Raw genomic sequence first — 16,806 nt, 5'->3', positions numbered from 1 at the left:
GTGCTCCAGGCTGACGTGCTCCACCTGGCAGCTGGAGCTGAGCCCGCATTGCCGGGGGCGGTTTCCAGCAGCACCAGGAGCTGCTGGCTCCAGTCCCCGCTGGGGAGCACGGCAGTGGCCAGCACGTGGCCCGAGAGCTGCTGCTGGCCCTGGGAGCAGCTCAGCTGGATGTGGGCAGGGGAGAAATCCATCAGGGAGCAGAGCAGGCGGCCGGGGCCGGGCTGGGAGCTCCAGGGCACCAGCGAGATGGACACGGTGGGGGCACTGGGAGAGAGTGGGGACAGACTGGGATCAGCTGCGGAGGAACTGGGAGAGATGGGTGAAGATCGGTGTGGCATTGGGAGGGACTGGGAGTGGACTGGGAGGGACTGGGGTGGCACTGAAAGAGATGAGAGTGGATACTGGGACACTGGAAGAGAGTGGGGAGGTCTGGGAGTGAAGTGGGAATGGGCTAAAAAGGAGTGGGAGTGACTCTGGGGCCTCTCGGCGGGACTGTGGTGCCACCGGGAGGGTCTGTGGTGCCACCGGGAGGGACTGTGGTGGCACTGGGCGGGACTGTGGTGGCACTGGGCAGGACTGTGGTGGCACTGGGCGGGACTGTGGTGGCACTGGGAGGGACTGGGGGGCACTGGGAGGGACTGTGGTGGCACTGGGAGGGACTGTGGTGGCACTGGGAGGGACTGTGGTGGCACTGGGAGGGACTGGGAATGAAGTGCGCGGCACTGGGAGGCCGAGTCCAGCGCGGGGCTGTCGGCTCTGTGGATCTGCCCGGCAACTGATGCGTCATCAGAGAGGCGCGCTCTGATTGGCTGAGGGGCGGCAGATCCACGGAGGGGCGAGATGGACAGGCGGGGTCACTGGGAGTGACTGGGATGGACTGGGAGAGGCTGGGATGGACTGGGAGAGCCACGGGAGCCACTGGGAGGTCCCAGGGATGGGCACATGGAAGGCTGAGGGCTCTGGGATGATTCCCAGAGTGGTTTGGGGTGGATCTCTCCCTGCCCTTGTCCCGACCCACGAGGACTTGGATTTGGTTAGGTTCAGTGGAATTCATGGTGATTTGGGAGGAACTGGAGCAAAGCAGCTGGAAAGCACAGTGGGCTTGACAGGGACTGAACCAGGGCAGGAGTTGGGGCTGCCTCGAGTGAGCTCTCACAGTGTGAACCTTCATGGGGTCTTTCTAAGGGAATTTTGTGAAGTTTGACATTCATTATTAAAAAGCAGAGTCACAAGTGGAGCTCCGCTTTCAGTTTGAAATGAGGGGATGGAACGTGGGCACTGGGACTTCCGTAACCTCAAGCTGTTCCTTGATACTGGACACTTTAGCTTTGGCAATCTGAAGCCCTTCAGCAGCAATGGCTCTGCCACCCCCTGGTTTCTGGCTCAGACCCAGCTCAGAGCTTGAACAAGGTCTGGGCTTTGTCCCCTTGATCTTTGGGAGCCTCCCGGGAAGCACCAGCCCTCCCCAGCCCACCCTTGGTAGGACTTTTTCTTTTCTCTCTCCTGACGATTTTATCCCCAAAACTGCCGTGGGAACGTTGTATCCAAGCACATCCTCCAGCACTGCACTTTCCTCCTGTGAATTCCCTGTGCAGGGAATGTGTCTGTGCTTTTCCCTGCTCTGTTGACTGACAAACAAACCTGAGCCCGTGGGACTGTCAGAGCTCCTTCATGCAATGAAATCAGGTTGTGTTGATCATGGCATGTTCTGGAGGAGCTTTTCTTGGTGTGTCTTGTGTTGCTGGAAATGACACAAGAGCCAGGAGGGAACAGAAGCTGCTGCTGCCCGTTGGCTCAGGGCCAGGGAACCAAGTTGTGCTCCCGTGCAGTTGGGCCCTGCTGGAAGCAGAGCCGCCTTTCCCTTGAGCAGCTCAAGCTTGTGACAGCTCCAAACAGGAAACCTCAGCAGAAAACTCTTCCTCCAAACTCAGCTGCTTTCCCTCCTGCAGCTGTTTGGGAAAGAGCCTCAAAGCACAGACTCTGCTGGGAGCCATTGGTGCATTTCCTCCCTCCCGGCAGCAGCAGCAGCTCCTGAGCCCTTCACGGGCTCCTGTCCCTTCACAAACCCTTCAGCTCCCTTTGAACTCTCAGCAGTCACTAACATATGCATTTCTTTCATATTTAAACTGCATTTAAACTTCTCTTTTTCTCTCCTCTCTATCTTTTTAATTTCCTCTTTATCTCCTTTAATCCCATCAGCACCAGTAGGATGGGGATGGAGTCTTGGGGTGGGTGTGGGATGAACTGAGGATCCAGCAGAGAAGGGCAAGGCAGAGGGGAGAGGACTCAGCCAACCCTTCTCCTGCTCTCTCCTCCCCCAGGGTGCAGCTAAAGCAAGTCAGATGGAAAGGATCCCACAAATGCTGTGTTCTCCTCCCTCTGAGCTTGGCTGGGGATCCTCAGCTTCAGCCTGGTGCAGTGGCTTAGACTGGCTAATTTGACTTTTTTGGCTAAAGCACTACATTGAAGAGGTTTATTATTACTTAATCACCTTTCACCTTTGCCAAGTTCTGCTGCACTGTGTCTGCTTTTCACCCAATACACTGCTAGGTCACGTACACACATGTGCTTCTTATGATAATATTTAGATTCATAGCTTACTCTATAAAATCACACAATTACAGTTGAAAACTCTCCACCATCTCACTCAATGCAGTTTCTTATTTACTTCTGGCATATTCTTACTTGCAGCTATAGGAACATAAGTTTATGAATTCTTGACTCAGTGTCTGTGAACTTTTAGCATTGCATAAACCCAAGCTCCTTCCAAGGCTGCAAATCAAACCCTTCAGTATCTGTGGAAGTTTCTGTCTTTCCATTTCCCACAGCCCACCAAAGGATTTGTGACACTTTGTGACAGAGGAGAACCTCCCAGGCAATTTTGTGTTTGCTGTAGGGAAGGTTGGGTTGCTCTGCATCAATTCCCAGAGCACCACAGAGCATTGGCTTTGTGATGTCAGGGCATGGATGCCACATTGTCGTGGTGACATCCCAAGGTTGCCTTGGTGCACGGAAGGCCTCAGTGTCAGAGCAGCTCTTGGGCTTGCTCAGTGCAGGAGCATCCTCCTGCTTGAGGCGTTTGTCAGTGGGCAGCTGCACACTGACAGGAGCCTTGTTTGTCCTTGAGTTGAGCACAGTCTGCAAACTGGCACAGCAGTGCTACAATGATTGAGCAGCTCGCTGCTGCCGTTTGCACCCTTTATGGCATTGGCTATTCCGGCTATTACCTGACCAACCTGGCACGTAAGTATAGGTTTTCCCTGGCTGGAACCTGAGCTGGCTTTTGTAGGTCTCCCTGCTCTTTCTTAGTGACCGGGTTGCTATTGAAACAGAAAGACCATGAGGATGCCACTGGTTTGGTAAAGCTCCTGTCAACACCTTCAGCAAAACACGGGGTGTCTGTAGCCAGGGGGCTGCGGGCAGCATTTGCAGGGGTTCTGTTCCCTCCACGGGAGAGCCTGTGGCAGCAGAGTCTGGCATTTCCTCACTTTGCTGGCTCAATGTCTTGGGGTGACTTTACTTTTAAGACAGCTCTGAGAGCTCGGGAAGTTGAAACTGCTGGAGGCTGATGGGAGTTTTTTCTCCTGACTAATTACTGGCTATTTGTGAGAATTGGCAGCAGTTTTAACAATTGAGAAGTGAGATCAACCTGTGAACACCACCTTAAGATGTAAGGCCGGGAATTTCTCGCTCTCTTTGGTTTCTGGCTTCTGACGAGGTCACAGGGCTCTGTCTCAGCCTCCTCCCCCCCTCCAGGCCGGACAAGGCTGCAGAGGGCGGGGTGGGGGGAGAAACTGAGCCAGCCCAGCCTGACTTGGTTTGCAGTTTCTGCCACTGAACTGAAACCTGACACCATCAACATCTGCAGCTTTAGCAAGATTTTAACTCTTTTACTACCTGGATGAGACTTGCAGATTAATCCTTTTTTTCCAGAGAGAGAGAGGGAATGATCAACCATCAACCCATCAAAGAGAGTGAAGAAAACAATTAAATTTAGAGGGGGAAGAGAAATAAGGAGATGCTTTAATAAGCTGAAATAGTTTTCTGTTAAAGCTATGGAGATGGACAGTAGTGTTCCGAAAAAAACTCCTTTAAATCATGACAGAGTATATTGGGAGGAATGGAGTGTTTCAAAGTGTGGATTTTGAGCAAATGATGAAGTAGTTGTGACACTGTGAGATGCTGGAACAGAGGGGGAGAAATAATAGATGAAGATTTATGGCTTTTAAGAAGCAAAAAGAAAACTTCTGTTTCCAGGAGGGCTCACAAAAACAGATAAAGAGAACTTTTGCCTTTGAATAATTCATTCATAAAAATGACATCCCTAGACTCATGACCCATAACACACCTCAGAGTGATGGGAAATGGGAGGAGACAACTGATGGCAGATTTCCAGCCAGCTGGCATCAGAGAAATAGAAAGCTATGAAGAAAAATCATTTTCTTGTGAAAAACTCCATAGATAGCAGAAGAAGACTTCTGTTTCTCTACAAAGACTGATGAAAAGACTCCAGCAGGAATTGGGAGTGTTTGGAACACCAAAGTTCCCAAGTTTTTTGTCTCTATGTTGTCATGTAAACAAGGGAATGGTTGGGTAGTGGGGGAGAAAAGGATTGTTCTGGAAGTTTTATTCTGGTTTCTTATTCTTGTAGTTTTTGTTAACAAACTTTCTTTATTCCATTTAAGTTTGAAGCCTGTTTTGCTCTTGTTCTAATCCATATCTCACAGCAAGAAATAAGTAAGTTTTCTAGTGATTTTTCAGTTGCTGCTTTAAACCACACCAGTCAAGAGGGACACCTTTGAAAATGTAGACTGGGAGATCTTCTCAGATGCTGTTCTAAATAGGCCACGGTTCTCTCCAGTTTTCTCAAAGAATTTGGTTCATTTTCCTTGCCCACTGCAGGTCATCTGACCCGTGTGTTCAGAGGTGCCGATCCTGAGGTGAGTCAGAAAAGAACATTTGATGTTCCTCGTGTTTCAGAATTGTGGAGGGAACTGTGAGCTTGGCCTGTGGCAGTAGAGTGCAGAGGGCCAGCTGGGTGGGCTGAAAGAAGATCCATTTCCATGTTTACAACAGCAATAGCAAAGACATTGTTGGCTATTTCCTAATTTTCCATTGCAGAGCTTTAAAAGAACTCAAAGCTCAGATTTTTCAGAGAGAACATTGCTTGCTGATAGTAGCCAGGGTGAACTCTGTAATTCAGAACTATTTGAAGTATGGCTGAATTAACCCATTTTAATTTAGTTGGAGAGACTTAGAATCCCATTGCTATCAAAGCTGATGATTTGTGCTTGGTAGAGCTGGTTGTAGAAATCGAGCTGAATAGAAATAAGGTTCTAAATGATAGGTAGCTGCCTGTCCCTAACTCCACCATCTGTCCACAGAGCCCAGAACCAAGAGCAGACTCTCCTGTGGCTCCCTCTGCTCCTGGAGAAGAGGCCAAAGAGGAGCAAAATGAGCAAAAGGAGCACGAGCCTCCAGCTGTGGTCACAGCCCAGCCTGACCATCCCCAGACAGTAAGTGCCAGTGCTGGGTGCTGCTGTCTTTAGTGCAAGGCAGAGCTGCAAGTTTCTGAGCAGCCAGCACTTGCTGTTGGTGGCTGAGGATGCTGAGTGCTGGAGTCCTGACAGCACCCAGCCATTCCCCCATCCCGTGGCAGCTGGAAATTGGGCTTTGAGCCGTCGTGCTGAGGCCCCAAAGCGCTGCTGCCTGCGGGTGAGCAGCTGGCTGCTTGGCTCAGTGAAGCTCTGTCTCTTGGCTTCTGCCAAGCCATGGCCAAGGGCTCACACGGCATTTCTGGGGCTCACAGGGCTTGGTTTGTTTGCTTTCCCTTTTTGGAAACCTCTGGATGACCTGGAGAAGTGTTCTGCAGTTTTCTTGAGTAATTCTTCACTTCTACAGAGTCTTTTAGGCCACCTGTCTTTTGGCTTTTGATAAGCTGCAAGGAGATGATTGTGTTGTCCATGAAGCTGTGGCCGGCCATTCTTGTCCTGTGTGGCCAAAGAAACAAACTGCATAGTTCTGAACCCTTCTTCTGAGGCAAAATCCACAAGTGGCAAGTTTCTGTTGATACGTTTTGTGGTGAAGTCTGCAGCTTTGGAAACTGCATTGGAGCCGTGTGTGGGGGCAAAGCTGCAGGTCCTTGAGTGCTGTCTTGTGTTGCTAAGAACCCCTTTAGAGATGGTTGTTTTTTTCCCCTCAGAGCTGTTTTCCTCCTCCTGCCTCTTCTGTCCTGACACTCCCAGTTTAACATATAAATTTCTGCCTGTCCTAGTGAGGTGGGACAATTCCATGTTTTAGGTGGTTTTTGGTGACTTTCGTCATACATGCATTACATGACCCATGGCTTCCTTCATTGGCATCCCTAGTGGTGTGTCAGTTAATTTGCTGATGGGGCCTTTTGAGGATCTCTGTCACTGCTGCTCAGAATTCTCAGCTGACAAAAGACGGAGGAGAAACACCTTGGTCCTCTTCCATATCCTGAGGTGGCCATAGAGGCTCTCTGACCTGCATCAGAGGATCAAATTGCACACATCCTTGTCTCCTGAATGAGCAGGATTTCTAACAAGAGTGTAGATGTCAGAAGGGCAGGAGTGGCAGTGCAGGCCTGAAAAGAACATGAACTCCAGCAGTGTCTCTCCCAAGGGATGAGCTCACCCAGGAAGCCCCTGCAGAGCCAGGATGGAGCTGTGGGACAGGTCTGGCTGTCAGTCACTATGGAGAGACAAGCAGGACACAGCAGAAGGGAAGGGAGGCCCTTGAGAAATGCCCCACATTTCCTGTCAGCTGCCCAAGAGTCTGTTGGAGATTCAGTGCCAGATGGGCCCTGACTGCACTGCCAGGGTCACTTTGGAATCTGTGCTTCCCCACGGGCAGAGAACAAGGCAGGAGAGCAGCAGCACAGAGCTCTGGGAACGTGGGAGCCCATCAGTCTTTGAGTCTTGGCCCACAAATGTTGTATGAGAAGTTGAAGCCCATCTTCTCTTGCTTTCTCTGCAGGTCCTTCCAGAGAAAGAGCAGGAGCAGATTGTTTTATCAGGGAGGCCGTGCCAGACTGAGGGAGAGCTGTTCCCAGCCCAAGAGCAGGAAGAGCAGCTGGGGCAGCAGGTGGAAGAGCCACTGGAGAATGGCCAGGTAAGCCTGACTCAGCAGGGGACAGAGTGAAGGGCAGGAAGAGGGGCATAAAACGCAGCTCTTGGGACTGAGCAGGCCACGAGTGCCAGAGGCCCTGAAAGCAAAGAGCCTCTGCGGAGATCAGCAGCGGGACAGGAGGTTACAGTGGAAGCAGAGGTGGGTAGGGAAGCAGAAAGAAGTGACTGAATGAGTGTGATTTTGAGGCTGAAACTGAGGAAGAAGCTGAGCCTGATGGCAGCTCCCAGGCACTTGCTCTCCATTTGTGTGTACAGAACATCAAGGCAGAGCCCCAAGCAGAGCTGCCCGAAGCTCAGAGGGCCATCATGGCAGTGAAGAGGAGGCACGAGGAAGACAGGAGAAACATCCAGGAGGAGATGAATCTCCATCAGCAGAGAGGCAGTCAACAAAACCAGGTGAGTGAAAGAGTGGCAGACACTCCACTCACAGAAATTCCTCTCTGTCGTTCTTCACAGGCCTCCGATGAGGAGCTGCTGGCAGAGCTGCAGGAAACTGAGGCTAGGATCAGGGCAAGGGAGAAGAAGCTGGAGGAAGAAAGGAAAATCATCCAAGAGAAATTTCATCTCCTCGTTCAGAAGCAAGAGGCTCTAGAAAATCGAGTGAGTGATAGAGCGATAGGCACAGCAGTCACTGCAGTCTGGTGCTTTCTGCCCTTCTTGCCTTTCCTCTGCAGAGCAGCAGGGGGGTGGGCTGATGCCTCTCAGTGCCATCCTGCTGTAGTGTCTATCCCAGCTGCTTGGAAGGACATTTCCTGCTGTGCTCAATCTCAGCTGCTGCCCTGGACAGTGGGACCAGTCATTTGCCCCTTTTGCCAGCACTCATCTCAAGGGATTCCTGCTGGCCTGCTCCTGCTCTCCTTGTTTCCTCAGGGCTTTTTGCAAGTGAACAGAGTCCCCCAGATAGATTTGGAATACAAGCTGCAAGCTGTCTGTATCCCTTGGTGAATCTGCTGCTGTCCTGCTCTTTCCCTTTGCTCACAGTCAATGAGCCTTGGCACACAGGGACAAGCTGTGGTCTCTGACTGCTTTGTTCTGTTTGACTTGAGGTGGACGTGTTGATATCTCACCTGGCAGCCTGCGAAGGCTTCCAGCAAATGCCTGGTGATGAAGAGCCCCAAGGTCGGCGGGAGGCACAGGTACTGTCCCAAGCACCAGTGCTGCAGGCTGAGCACCTTCTGAAGATGGTGCAGGAAAAGAGGACTGAGGGGGAGGAGCTCCAACATTAGAACAAGGAGCTGCAAATGTGTCTGCAGCCCTTGGAGGGGGAAAGGGATCCTTGGGAGGAAGTGGAATGGTCGTTGTTGCAGTCATCCTTCAGAAAATCCAGGAAAATGGAATATGAAACTGGCCATGAACTTGATTAAAACCAACCTTGGGTTTTGACCATTTGGTTCCAGAAGCGGGCATCCAAAAAAATCCAGTTGATGAGCTTTGCATGTGGCTAACAGCAACTTCCTAAGGGCTTGCATTTGAAAAGGGAACTCGGGGTAATCTCGGCCAGCCAGCTTTCTGACACAAACTCCTTTCTTCTCTCAGATCTACACAGGCTCTTCCATTGAATCTGCTGCAGCAGCAGCAGCAGCAGCAGCAGCAGCAGCATCTAAAGGAGCCTTTGTTCCCCAAGCTGAGCAGTGGAGCCCGGGCAGTTTGTCCATTTCCAGCAGTGACACATCTGCTGCTCAGCTACAGGAGAGCCAGGGAGACTTCCTGGAGCAACTGAGTACGTCTGGTGTATTTCTTGTCTGAGGGACAGTGTATTGTGTGCACGTGCCAGCAGAGCTGGAGCAAATGATCCTCCTCACTTTGGTGTCCCAGAGACATTTAGGACTCCCCACAGGAACTGCTGTGCTCTGAGGCAGCGAGAGAGCGCTCTGGGTGTTCCTGCTGCCTCTGAGGGCAGCTTGGACTGGCTCGGCTTTGCCTGGGATTCCCTTGCCACTAAAGGCAGAAGCAGGAATTGTTCTTGGATCAGCAGAAGGCTGTGGCCTAGCAAATTATCTATGCAAGTCCTGTGTGCTAGTGGCCAAACTGAACAGAATATTTGATTCCTAAATTCTCCTTAGACTCCAGACTCCCCACCAGTCATCAGAACCAAAAGACTTCAGAGATATTGATTGGTTTTGGGGTTTTGTCTTTTTGTTGTGGTTCCGTTTTTAGTTTTCAGTTTTTATCCTTTTTTGGTTTTGGATTTGGGGTTTTTTGGAAGAGTTTGTTTTTTCTCCATCCTGGAAGACCTGTTCTGCCCCATGTGTCTTACTGCTGTCATTTTTAGGACTGTTTTTATTGCCTCTACTACATCTACCAGGTTTTTATGAGACTGCTGTATTTTTGTCAGTGAGGACTCCTTTGAAAGAACATCAGGTGACAGCAGAAACAGAGAGCAAGAGATGTTTTCATTGGGCCCACAATGAAGAAACAGATATTTGTATAACAATCTCTAATTAATATCCTAGTTTTATTTTTATAAAGATGTGTCCAAGAGACACATCAGTGTGGTGTGATCAGATAAAACAGCACTGCAGGCATTTCTCAGGAGCGAGCCTGCAGCCCCTCTGCTGTGTATTCCTCAGATCCATGGCACTTTTTCATACCTGATTCCCAGTCATTCCCATGACTCTTAGAATCCTACCTATTGGCCCAAGCCCTGCTCAGATCAGTCTCTGGGAAAACACATCAAGCCCTCTGCGATTCTGCAGCACAACCCATTTAATCTGCTTCTTGCCCATAACAGCTGCCAGTGCTGTGCTCTCAGAAAAGACCTGGTGGGGCTGAGACAAGATCCCAGCTGATTTGGTGTCTACCTTCACCTGCTGGGACAAAAAAGGGCCTTGATCTGCACCTGGGTGTGTCTGATCTCCAAGGCAATGCTGTTGTGTCCTGAACGGGGGCCACAGCTTGTCAGGGGCTCAGGCTGGCTGTGTCTTCTTGCCATTGCTTGTCAGTGCTCATGCTTGGCCTTTGCCAGCCTTGTGCTGTGCCCTGCTGTGCTCTCTGCGCTTCATTTCCTTCCAAGGACTGGACAAACTCAGTCTCTCTGCTGGCCATTTGTACTGCACAACTGCCTGTCTTGTTGCTGCTGTGGTTGCTGCCCAGCTGACCACAGAGGGTTCAGAGCCCCAGACAGTGGGGCTGCCTTTGGGATCTCCTGCAAGTTAGGATCTCTGCCTGAAAGTGAGCATCTTGCATTTTGTTTCCCTCAGGGAGAATGGTGAACAAGGAAAATCCCGTCACAAAATACATTGAACTGGAAAGTCTTGGCAGTGGGTGAGTCCAACCACAGTTACTTCTACACAGCCATGGGCCAGGTGTTTCCCTGGTGGAATATCCATCAAGTGGGAAGTCAGACAAGTTGTCCACATGTTTAGACACCGGGCTTAGTCTGCCCCATCTCTCAGTACTGGCCAGAATTTGTCAAGTGTGCTCAGAAGGCATTGTCAAAGACATCTCCATGCTGCCAAGGTCTTGCCTGCAGCAAGGAACAGAACCTGGTAAATCTGCTTGTCTCTCAAGTGTGGGACAGCTCAGGGTTCATTTCCTTCACATTTTTGGATGTCTCCAAATCATCTGGCCACACTAATGAGAGGAGAAGAATCTTGCTTGCCTGAAAGCACAACCTCCCCCTGATGAGAGCTGTCAGATAACAGTTCTCAGGAATGTTTCTTTCCAAGAGTTTGCTAAAGGAAATACTCCGTGCTCAGGATTAGAATTGCACAGTTTAGAAGCTGATACCCGAGATGAAGGAATAAGCTGCCTTTTGGAGCTGAGGCAGTAAAGCCCAACGCTTCAGGAACAGCCCCAGTGCCCATGCACTTGAGGGGAAAATGCATCATCTGCCTTCTGGCAGACCCCTCCTGCAACCTGCAGCTTTTAGGCATTTACAGCAGAGCTCTCCTGTCTGGACTGGCTTTCAGTGCAAGATCTAAATGGCTTCTCCTTTCTTTGCTGCTGTTTTGTTTCTAGGGGTTTTGGAGAGGTTTCCAGAGCACTTGACATTGCCACAGGAGGAGAGGTAAATGTCAACAGCCCCTGCAGCCTCTGCTGCTCTCCAGGCCTTTCCCCACTGCTGACAGCTGTGGCTGGAGCTTTGAGTAGAGCTGTGCTGAAAAGGCACAAGAAGCACAGACTGGTGCCAGCCTGCAAATTGCACTTGGAACAGGCTTTGTGGACAAGACAAATCGCCAGTGGCCACGTGTCCTGTAACTGGCCCCCAAGGGAGCAGAAAAATGGGCTGTTGGAATGTCACTTCCTAATTACTCCAATGATGAGGTCTAATCACAAGGCACTTTGGCACAGCTTGGCTGTGCCATTCCAAAATCACTTGCTCCATGTGTGTTGTGGTCTCATGCTACCAATTTCCTCAAATTACTCCTTTTCAATGTCCTTTGAGGTGGCCATAAAGAAAATAAGTGTGCAAGGAGTGAGGAGGAAGATACTAACCATGAATGAAATCAGGATCATGGAGAGTAATAGGAGTCCCAGGGTCGTGAATTACTTAGCCAGGTGAGTGGTCACGGTCTTATGCCATGAATGTTTGTTTACATACTACAAGCATGAGAGCTTAAAAACCCACTTTGGTCAGTGGCAGGAAATAGAGCTGTTAATTATTATTTCTCTACTTATCTCCAATGGATGGGAAGAGACTGCATTTTGTCTGCATGAATCCACCCTGGCAAATGCAGACTGAAAATTGTTCAAATACCTGCATCAGCCCTATCTTGAGAATTCAATACCTTGTAAGTTCATTGCCTCCACAGTTCTTTGGGATTGAGTTTTTCAAGTTTCTTAAATGCTGATGAACTGTCCAAGAGAGGATTGCCCTTGCATTGTTGCCCCTCTTTTCCACTGCTGTGCATGCCAGGAAGACTAGGTGCTTATTTGCAGAAATGCCATGCGTGACAGGTTTTTTATCTGGGCTCTTCCTAAACTGCCTTTCTCCTTGAGACAGCACAGACTGCAAACACTGCACAGCCTAGAGGCAATGTCTATTCCTTTTCTTCTGCCCTTGTCTCCAAGGGACCCAGAAACAAGACTCAAGCAAAAAACCAACCTAGCCGTGCATGTTCATCTGCATGGCCTTGTTTCCTTTTTTCAGCTACCTTGTGCATGAGGAACTCTGGCTGGTGATGGAGTACATGGACGGAGGCACTCTGAGAGATCTCATCGACGAGGCTCAAATGTCTGAAGAAGAGATTGCAGCTGTCAGTCGGGAGGTCAGGGATCCCATCTGTGCTTCCAAGGCCTTGAGCTGGATTGTCTGGGACACAGGGGCTCAGAACGGGAGTGATTTCATGGGCCAAGCTTGGTTTCTGTGTTGCTGCTAGGCTATGGGCAAGCAAGAGCATCTCAAGTGAACTGTCTGCCAGAGCCCCTACACTCACTGGACTCACTTCCTGTACTCTTATCCCCTGCTCTTGTATTCTAGCTCTGTCTCTTGCATTGGCATTTGCAGTTCTCCACCTTGCCTAGCTAAACTTTTGCCTGTCTGCACTACATTCCTTGTCTCTAAAGCAAAGGTGTGCTGGCAGGATTTGAAACAAACGGAAAGAAAAAAAGAGAGACCAATTTCTTTTAGTCCTCAGCTGAAAAGGACAGTAGTGCAGCCCAAATGCTCTTTGCTTCTGAGCACATGCACTGCAGCTGCAGTCACCCTGGCTGGTTTGCAGGGGACAGTCTACAACAGCAGTTGCTGGTGCTCTTTCAAAAGCTGACATGCCTTTCCTGAGAAAGGTGCTGCTCTGCTACTGTTGGAGCAGCAGGCTCTTGCTCTCAATGGCGCTGTGTTCTGCCATTCCTCCCCATTCCCCTGCAAAGGGAACCTTCCACAGCTGTTTCCTTCCTTGTGAGATGAACTCACATCACTACTTTTTGCCCCCCTGGTTCTGTTTTCTCTCTCAGTGCCTGCAAGGACTGGATTTTCTTCACTCCAACCACGTGATCCATCGCGATGTGAAGAGCAACAACATCCTGCTCAGAACCGACGGCTCTGTCAAGCTGGGTCAGTGTATTCTTGGTCAGCTTCAGCGTTCCAGGAATGGGGGGTGTGGGGCTGCTTTCAGTGACTGCCAGCTCCCCAAAAATGCTGCTGCTGGCAGTGCAGGGGTCCCCCCTGCTGTGGGCTGAAGGCACGGTTGCAGTGTGCACAGAGCTATGACAAGGAACCACAAGCAGCCAAGAGTGCTATTGCTCTGTGTGTGTCTGTGGGTGTTCCTTCCAGAGGGAGGGAGCTACAATCTAAACCTTCAGGGGAACAAAAGGCACTGCTGGAGGAAGTGTAAAAAATGGGGGGATGTTTGAAGTAGCCAATTCATATTTCCTTGGCTAAAGCCCCAAGGAAACAGAGCAGGGAGTGTTGTCCAGGAAATTCAACTGCACATTCTCAAACTTCTACTGGGGAATTCTTTGCCTTGGTTTCCTAATTGACAGTATTAAAATTAAAACAGTATTTTGCTTTCTCCTCAGCTGATTTTGGCCTTTCTGTTCAGCTCACCCCTGAGAAAAATCAACGGTGCTCAGTGATCGGGACTCCTTGGTGGATGGCACCTGAAGTGGTGAAGCGTCAACCATATGGCCCCAAAGTGGATGTGTGGTCTTTTGGAATTGTGGCAATTGAAATGGCTGAACAAAAAACTCCTTATGACAGTTTCACTGCTCGATCGGTAAGGAGCAAATACTCTCTGATCCCGCTGTCTTTCTCACCTGTCCCGTGTTCTCTGCTCACTGGACAAAATCCCATGGCCATCTGCTGGAAGTACTTCCACCAAGGCCCCTTCTACAAATGTCCCTGCAGCACATCAGCATCTGCTGTAGCTTTGGTTGCAGCAGTGGGGGAACTCAAGCCTTACCTCGCCCAAACCATCTCCATTCTCAGGCAGCATTTTGCTTTGCCTTAGAAGTCATTCCAGCTCTTTTGGCTGTGTAGATGGCCCGAAGAATAGGAAACAAGCATCTCAGAGCTGGTGTTATCTTTCCAGAAATGAAGCAAAGAAACTCAAACCGAACCAAGTTTCTAAAACAGTGCTTCTGAGAGAAGAAGTGCACCCCCATTCTTCTCACAGGGAAACTTGCCTGAAACTTGGAGATGAGGCTGTAAAGCCAGAGTCTCTTCTGCTTCTTGTGCAGTGCTGCTGAGACACTCAGTGACCACCTTCTTTCCTAACCCAAGCCACTTTCTCCATATCACCAAGCTGGAGCCTGGTGATGGGGAGAGCCTGCCAAAACCTCCTGTTTGTTTCCTGGCACCTTCTGGGATGGGCACAGCGTTAATGCATTGACTTGAGAATCCAGCGAGCACAGGGTTACCACAGGGGTGACACTTCTGCTTTCACCATGAATATTTTCCTTTTGCCACATAAGGGAACCTGAAATTTTCAGAGTGCTGAGAGACAGAGCTGCAGGTGGTTCCTGTGTGCCCAAATAGGCATTTTCAAGCCAATACATTTGTGGAGGCATCTTAATGTGTCTGTGTTGAAAATGAGATTCCAAATGTTTGTTTCCTTCCCTGAGGAACACCTGCTGCATTTCCACTGCAGAGATGCTTTTCAGATAACAATCCTTGGAAATAGTAGAGTTAGTTAGAATAGCAAAATCCCTCTTCCAAAAAGGCTGCCAAGCTGGTGGGAATCCTCAGAGAAGGAAACATGTATTTGCTGATGTAGTTGCCACTAACTAGATCAGGCAATGAAATCAGCTGCCAAGGCAAGATCTGTTGGATGTTGGCAAAGCTGTGGCTTTGGGGCTTGGGTTTTTTCATGATACAGGAAAGTCGTCATCCAAATGATACAGGAAAGACATCTCTGCCACTGCAGAGTGGAGCTTAAACAATGGGCTCTGGGAGAGCAGTTCCAGATGGGAAAGAAGCAGGTGGAGCCTTGTGTTTCCTTTTTCTCCAGGCTAAATACCACATAGCCACAAAAGGGACCCCACAGCTGCGGCAGCCCGACCAATTCTCGCCTTTGCTGCGTGACTTCCTGAGCTGCTGCCTGCAGAAAGGCGAGGCGCAGCGCTGGTCTGCCAAGGAGCTGCTGCAGGTAAAATGCCAAAAGGGCTGCAGGTGAAACAGTGTCCGAGGGATGGGCTCCTCCTCCACTGAAATCCAAGGCATCAGATGAGCCCCCATCCTCCTCACTTCCAACCCTGGTGCTGTTCAGCTGACAATGGGGAGGAATCCTATACTGGGCTGGGCTGGCAGGGAGTGCTGGGTTTTAGCACTGGCTAAAATCACCAGGGCACTTACTCATTTCTTGCGGGGAGCTATGGATTAGGAGAAGGGCAAAACGGGCTTCAAACTTAATAAGGAATAACAAATTTTATTATCAGGCCCACAAGAATAAGAAAGGTCTCATCTGTGTAGTGAAAGGGTTCAATCTCACCCAGGTTATGGCAGTCACGGTGTTGGATTTCAGGCTGTGCTGGGCCCCTCTCTCTGCCCGGTAGCCGCTGGGAGGGGAGGCTCGGCCTGGAGCCGTCGCTGCACGCCGGGGAGAGGGTTTAGTGTGGGCAAGATGTCAGCAGCCGTGGCCTGGCCCAGCCTGGGGCCGGGGTCCCGCAGCCTCCATCCCCCGCCCGGGAGCCGCTGGGGTCTGGCCCGGCCTCCCCCAGGAGCACAGGCCGTGGGCGAGCAGGGCCGGCCTCACCAGAGCTCCGTTACCTTCGGGGGCCGGAAGCAAAGAGGGCCAGTTCCCGGGCTGGTGGTTTTCAAAATGTGGATCATCACAGAGGCACATCTCATTTCTAAATGGTGCAAAATGTTGTCAGTTCTCAGAACTAGCCAGCCACTGGCCTGTCTCAGGCACAGAGGAAGCTCCCAGCAGCTTCTCTCAAAGAAATCACTTCTGTGGGGGGGTTTCTTACTTCTTTCCCTAAATGTCAATTCATCTCAAACTAACACACAGGGACATGGAAAGGTCATCTAGTCTGTGTCCTGCAATGAGCAGGGACATCTTTCAAGAGATCAGGATACTCACACCTCAGATATTTCCAGGGGTGGGCCTCCTACCAGCTCTTGGGGCAACCTGTGCCACTCTTGCCCCATGCTCCTGACCTAATCTGATTCAATCCCCTTTTCATTTAAAAAGTATTCCCCTGCCTTTGAAGCTCTTAGCTTGGAAAATCATGCTTTCTTGTTGTTTTCTTTTCCTTTCTGCAGCATCAATTTATAACATCGGCCATGCCTGGGTCCAGCCTGGCACCACTCATCATGGCAGTGAAGAAGTGGAAGGAGGAGATATGAATGCACCAATCAATTTCAAACTGTTTTTTCCATGCTCAACTTAGAGTAGGACTGTAGAGTAGGATTGCAGAGTAGGATTGCAGAGTAGGATTGTAGTGTAGGATTGTAGTGTAGGATTGTAGTGCAGGATTGTAGAGTAGGATTATAAATAAAGTTACTGATACCTCAACTCCTTTGGAACTTTTCTCTCCTTCTGACCCTGTGAGAAAGCTCAACATTTCCTCCTGAATTGTCAGTTTTTTCTTAGAGGTGGAAAGTGACATTGATGGCTTCTTTGGTACTGTTTGTAAGGGGGGAAGGCTCCTCTTCATTCATCCTCTCCAGACCACACTGCCTTTGGAATATGGCCAACTGGCCAAGTTTTGCCCAGCTGTGGCATTTTTATTTGAGGCAGAAACAGCAATGGTATTTGCAGGAAAAACCAAA

At 50.0% G+C, this 16,806-nt stretch overlaps 1 protein-coding gene and 1 pseudogene across 1 annotated transcript; one reads left to right on the top strand and one right to left on the bottom strand.

Moving 5' to 3' along the window:
• The window catches only part of LOC131588506 (zinc finger protein 850-like), a 398,523-nt pseudogene that overhangs the window by 195,567 nt on the left and 186,150 nt on the right, over window positions 1–16,806 (bottom strand).
• Window positions 4,820–16,457, top strand: LOC131588536 (serine/threonine-protein kinase PAK 3-like). Its single transcript, XM_058857447.1, has 14 exons — window positions 4,820–4,940; window positions 5,385–5,516; window positions 7,000–7,134; window positions 7,407–7,751; window positions 8,198–8,287; window positions 8,688–8,871; window positions 10,352–10,415; window positions 11,112–11,160; window positions 11,539–11,651; window positions 12,244–12,361; window positions 13,047–13,146; window positions 13,611–13,807; window positions 15,041–15,178; window positions 16,297–16,457. The coding sequence occupies exons 4-14, from the start codon at window positions 7,458–7,460 to the stop codon at window positions 16,378–16,380; spliced, it is 1,431 nt and encodes a 476-aa protein (XP_058713430.1). The 5' UTR covers window positions 4,820–4,940; window positions 5,385–5,516; window positions 7,000–7,134; window positions 7,407–7,457; the 3' UTR covers window positions 16,381–16,457.

Source organism: Poecile atricapillus, chromosome 26 (assembly GCF_030490865.1).
Source record: "Poecile atricapillus isolate bPoeAtr1 chromosome 26, bPoeAtr1.hap1, whole genome shotgun sequence".
Taxonomy (NCBI): domain Eukaryota; kingdom Metazoa; phylum Chordata; class Aves; order Passeriformes; family Paridae; genus Poecile; species Poecile atricapillus.
Note: the sequence above shows the minus strand (reverse complement) of the source record. Positions and strands in the feature narration are given on the sequence as shown.

What these genes read in the sequence shown, in the direction of transcription:
- LOC131588536 (XM_058857447.1), top strand. Translation starts at nt 7,458, where the DNA reads ATGGCAGTGAAGAGGAGGCACGAGGAAGACAGGAGAAACATCCAGGAG. An exon ending in AAGGTCGGCGGGAGGCACAG is followed by an intron (nt 8,288 to 8,687) that starts GTACTGTCCCAA and finishes TTCTTCTCTCAG; the next exon opens with ATCTACACAGGCTCTTCCAT. An exon ending in TTGCAGCTGTCAGTCGGGAG is followed by an intron (nt 12,362 to 13,046) that starts GTCAGGGATCCC and finishes TTTCTCTCTCAG; the next exon opens with TGCCTGCAAGGACTGGATTT.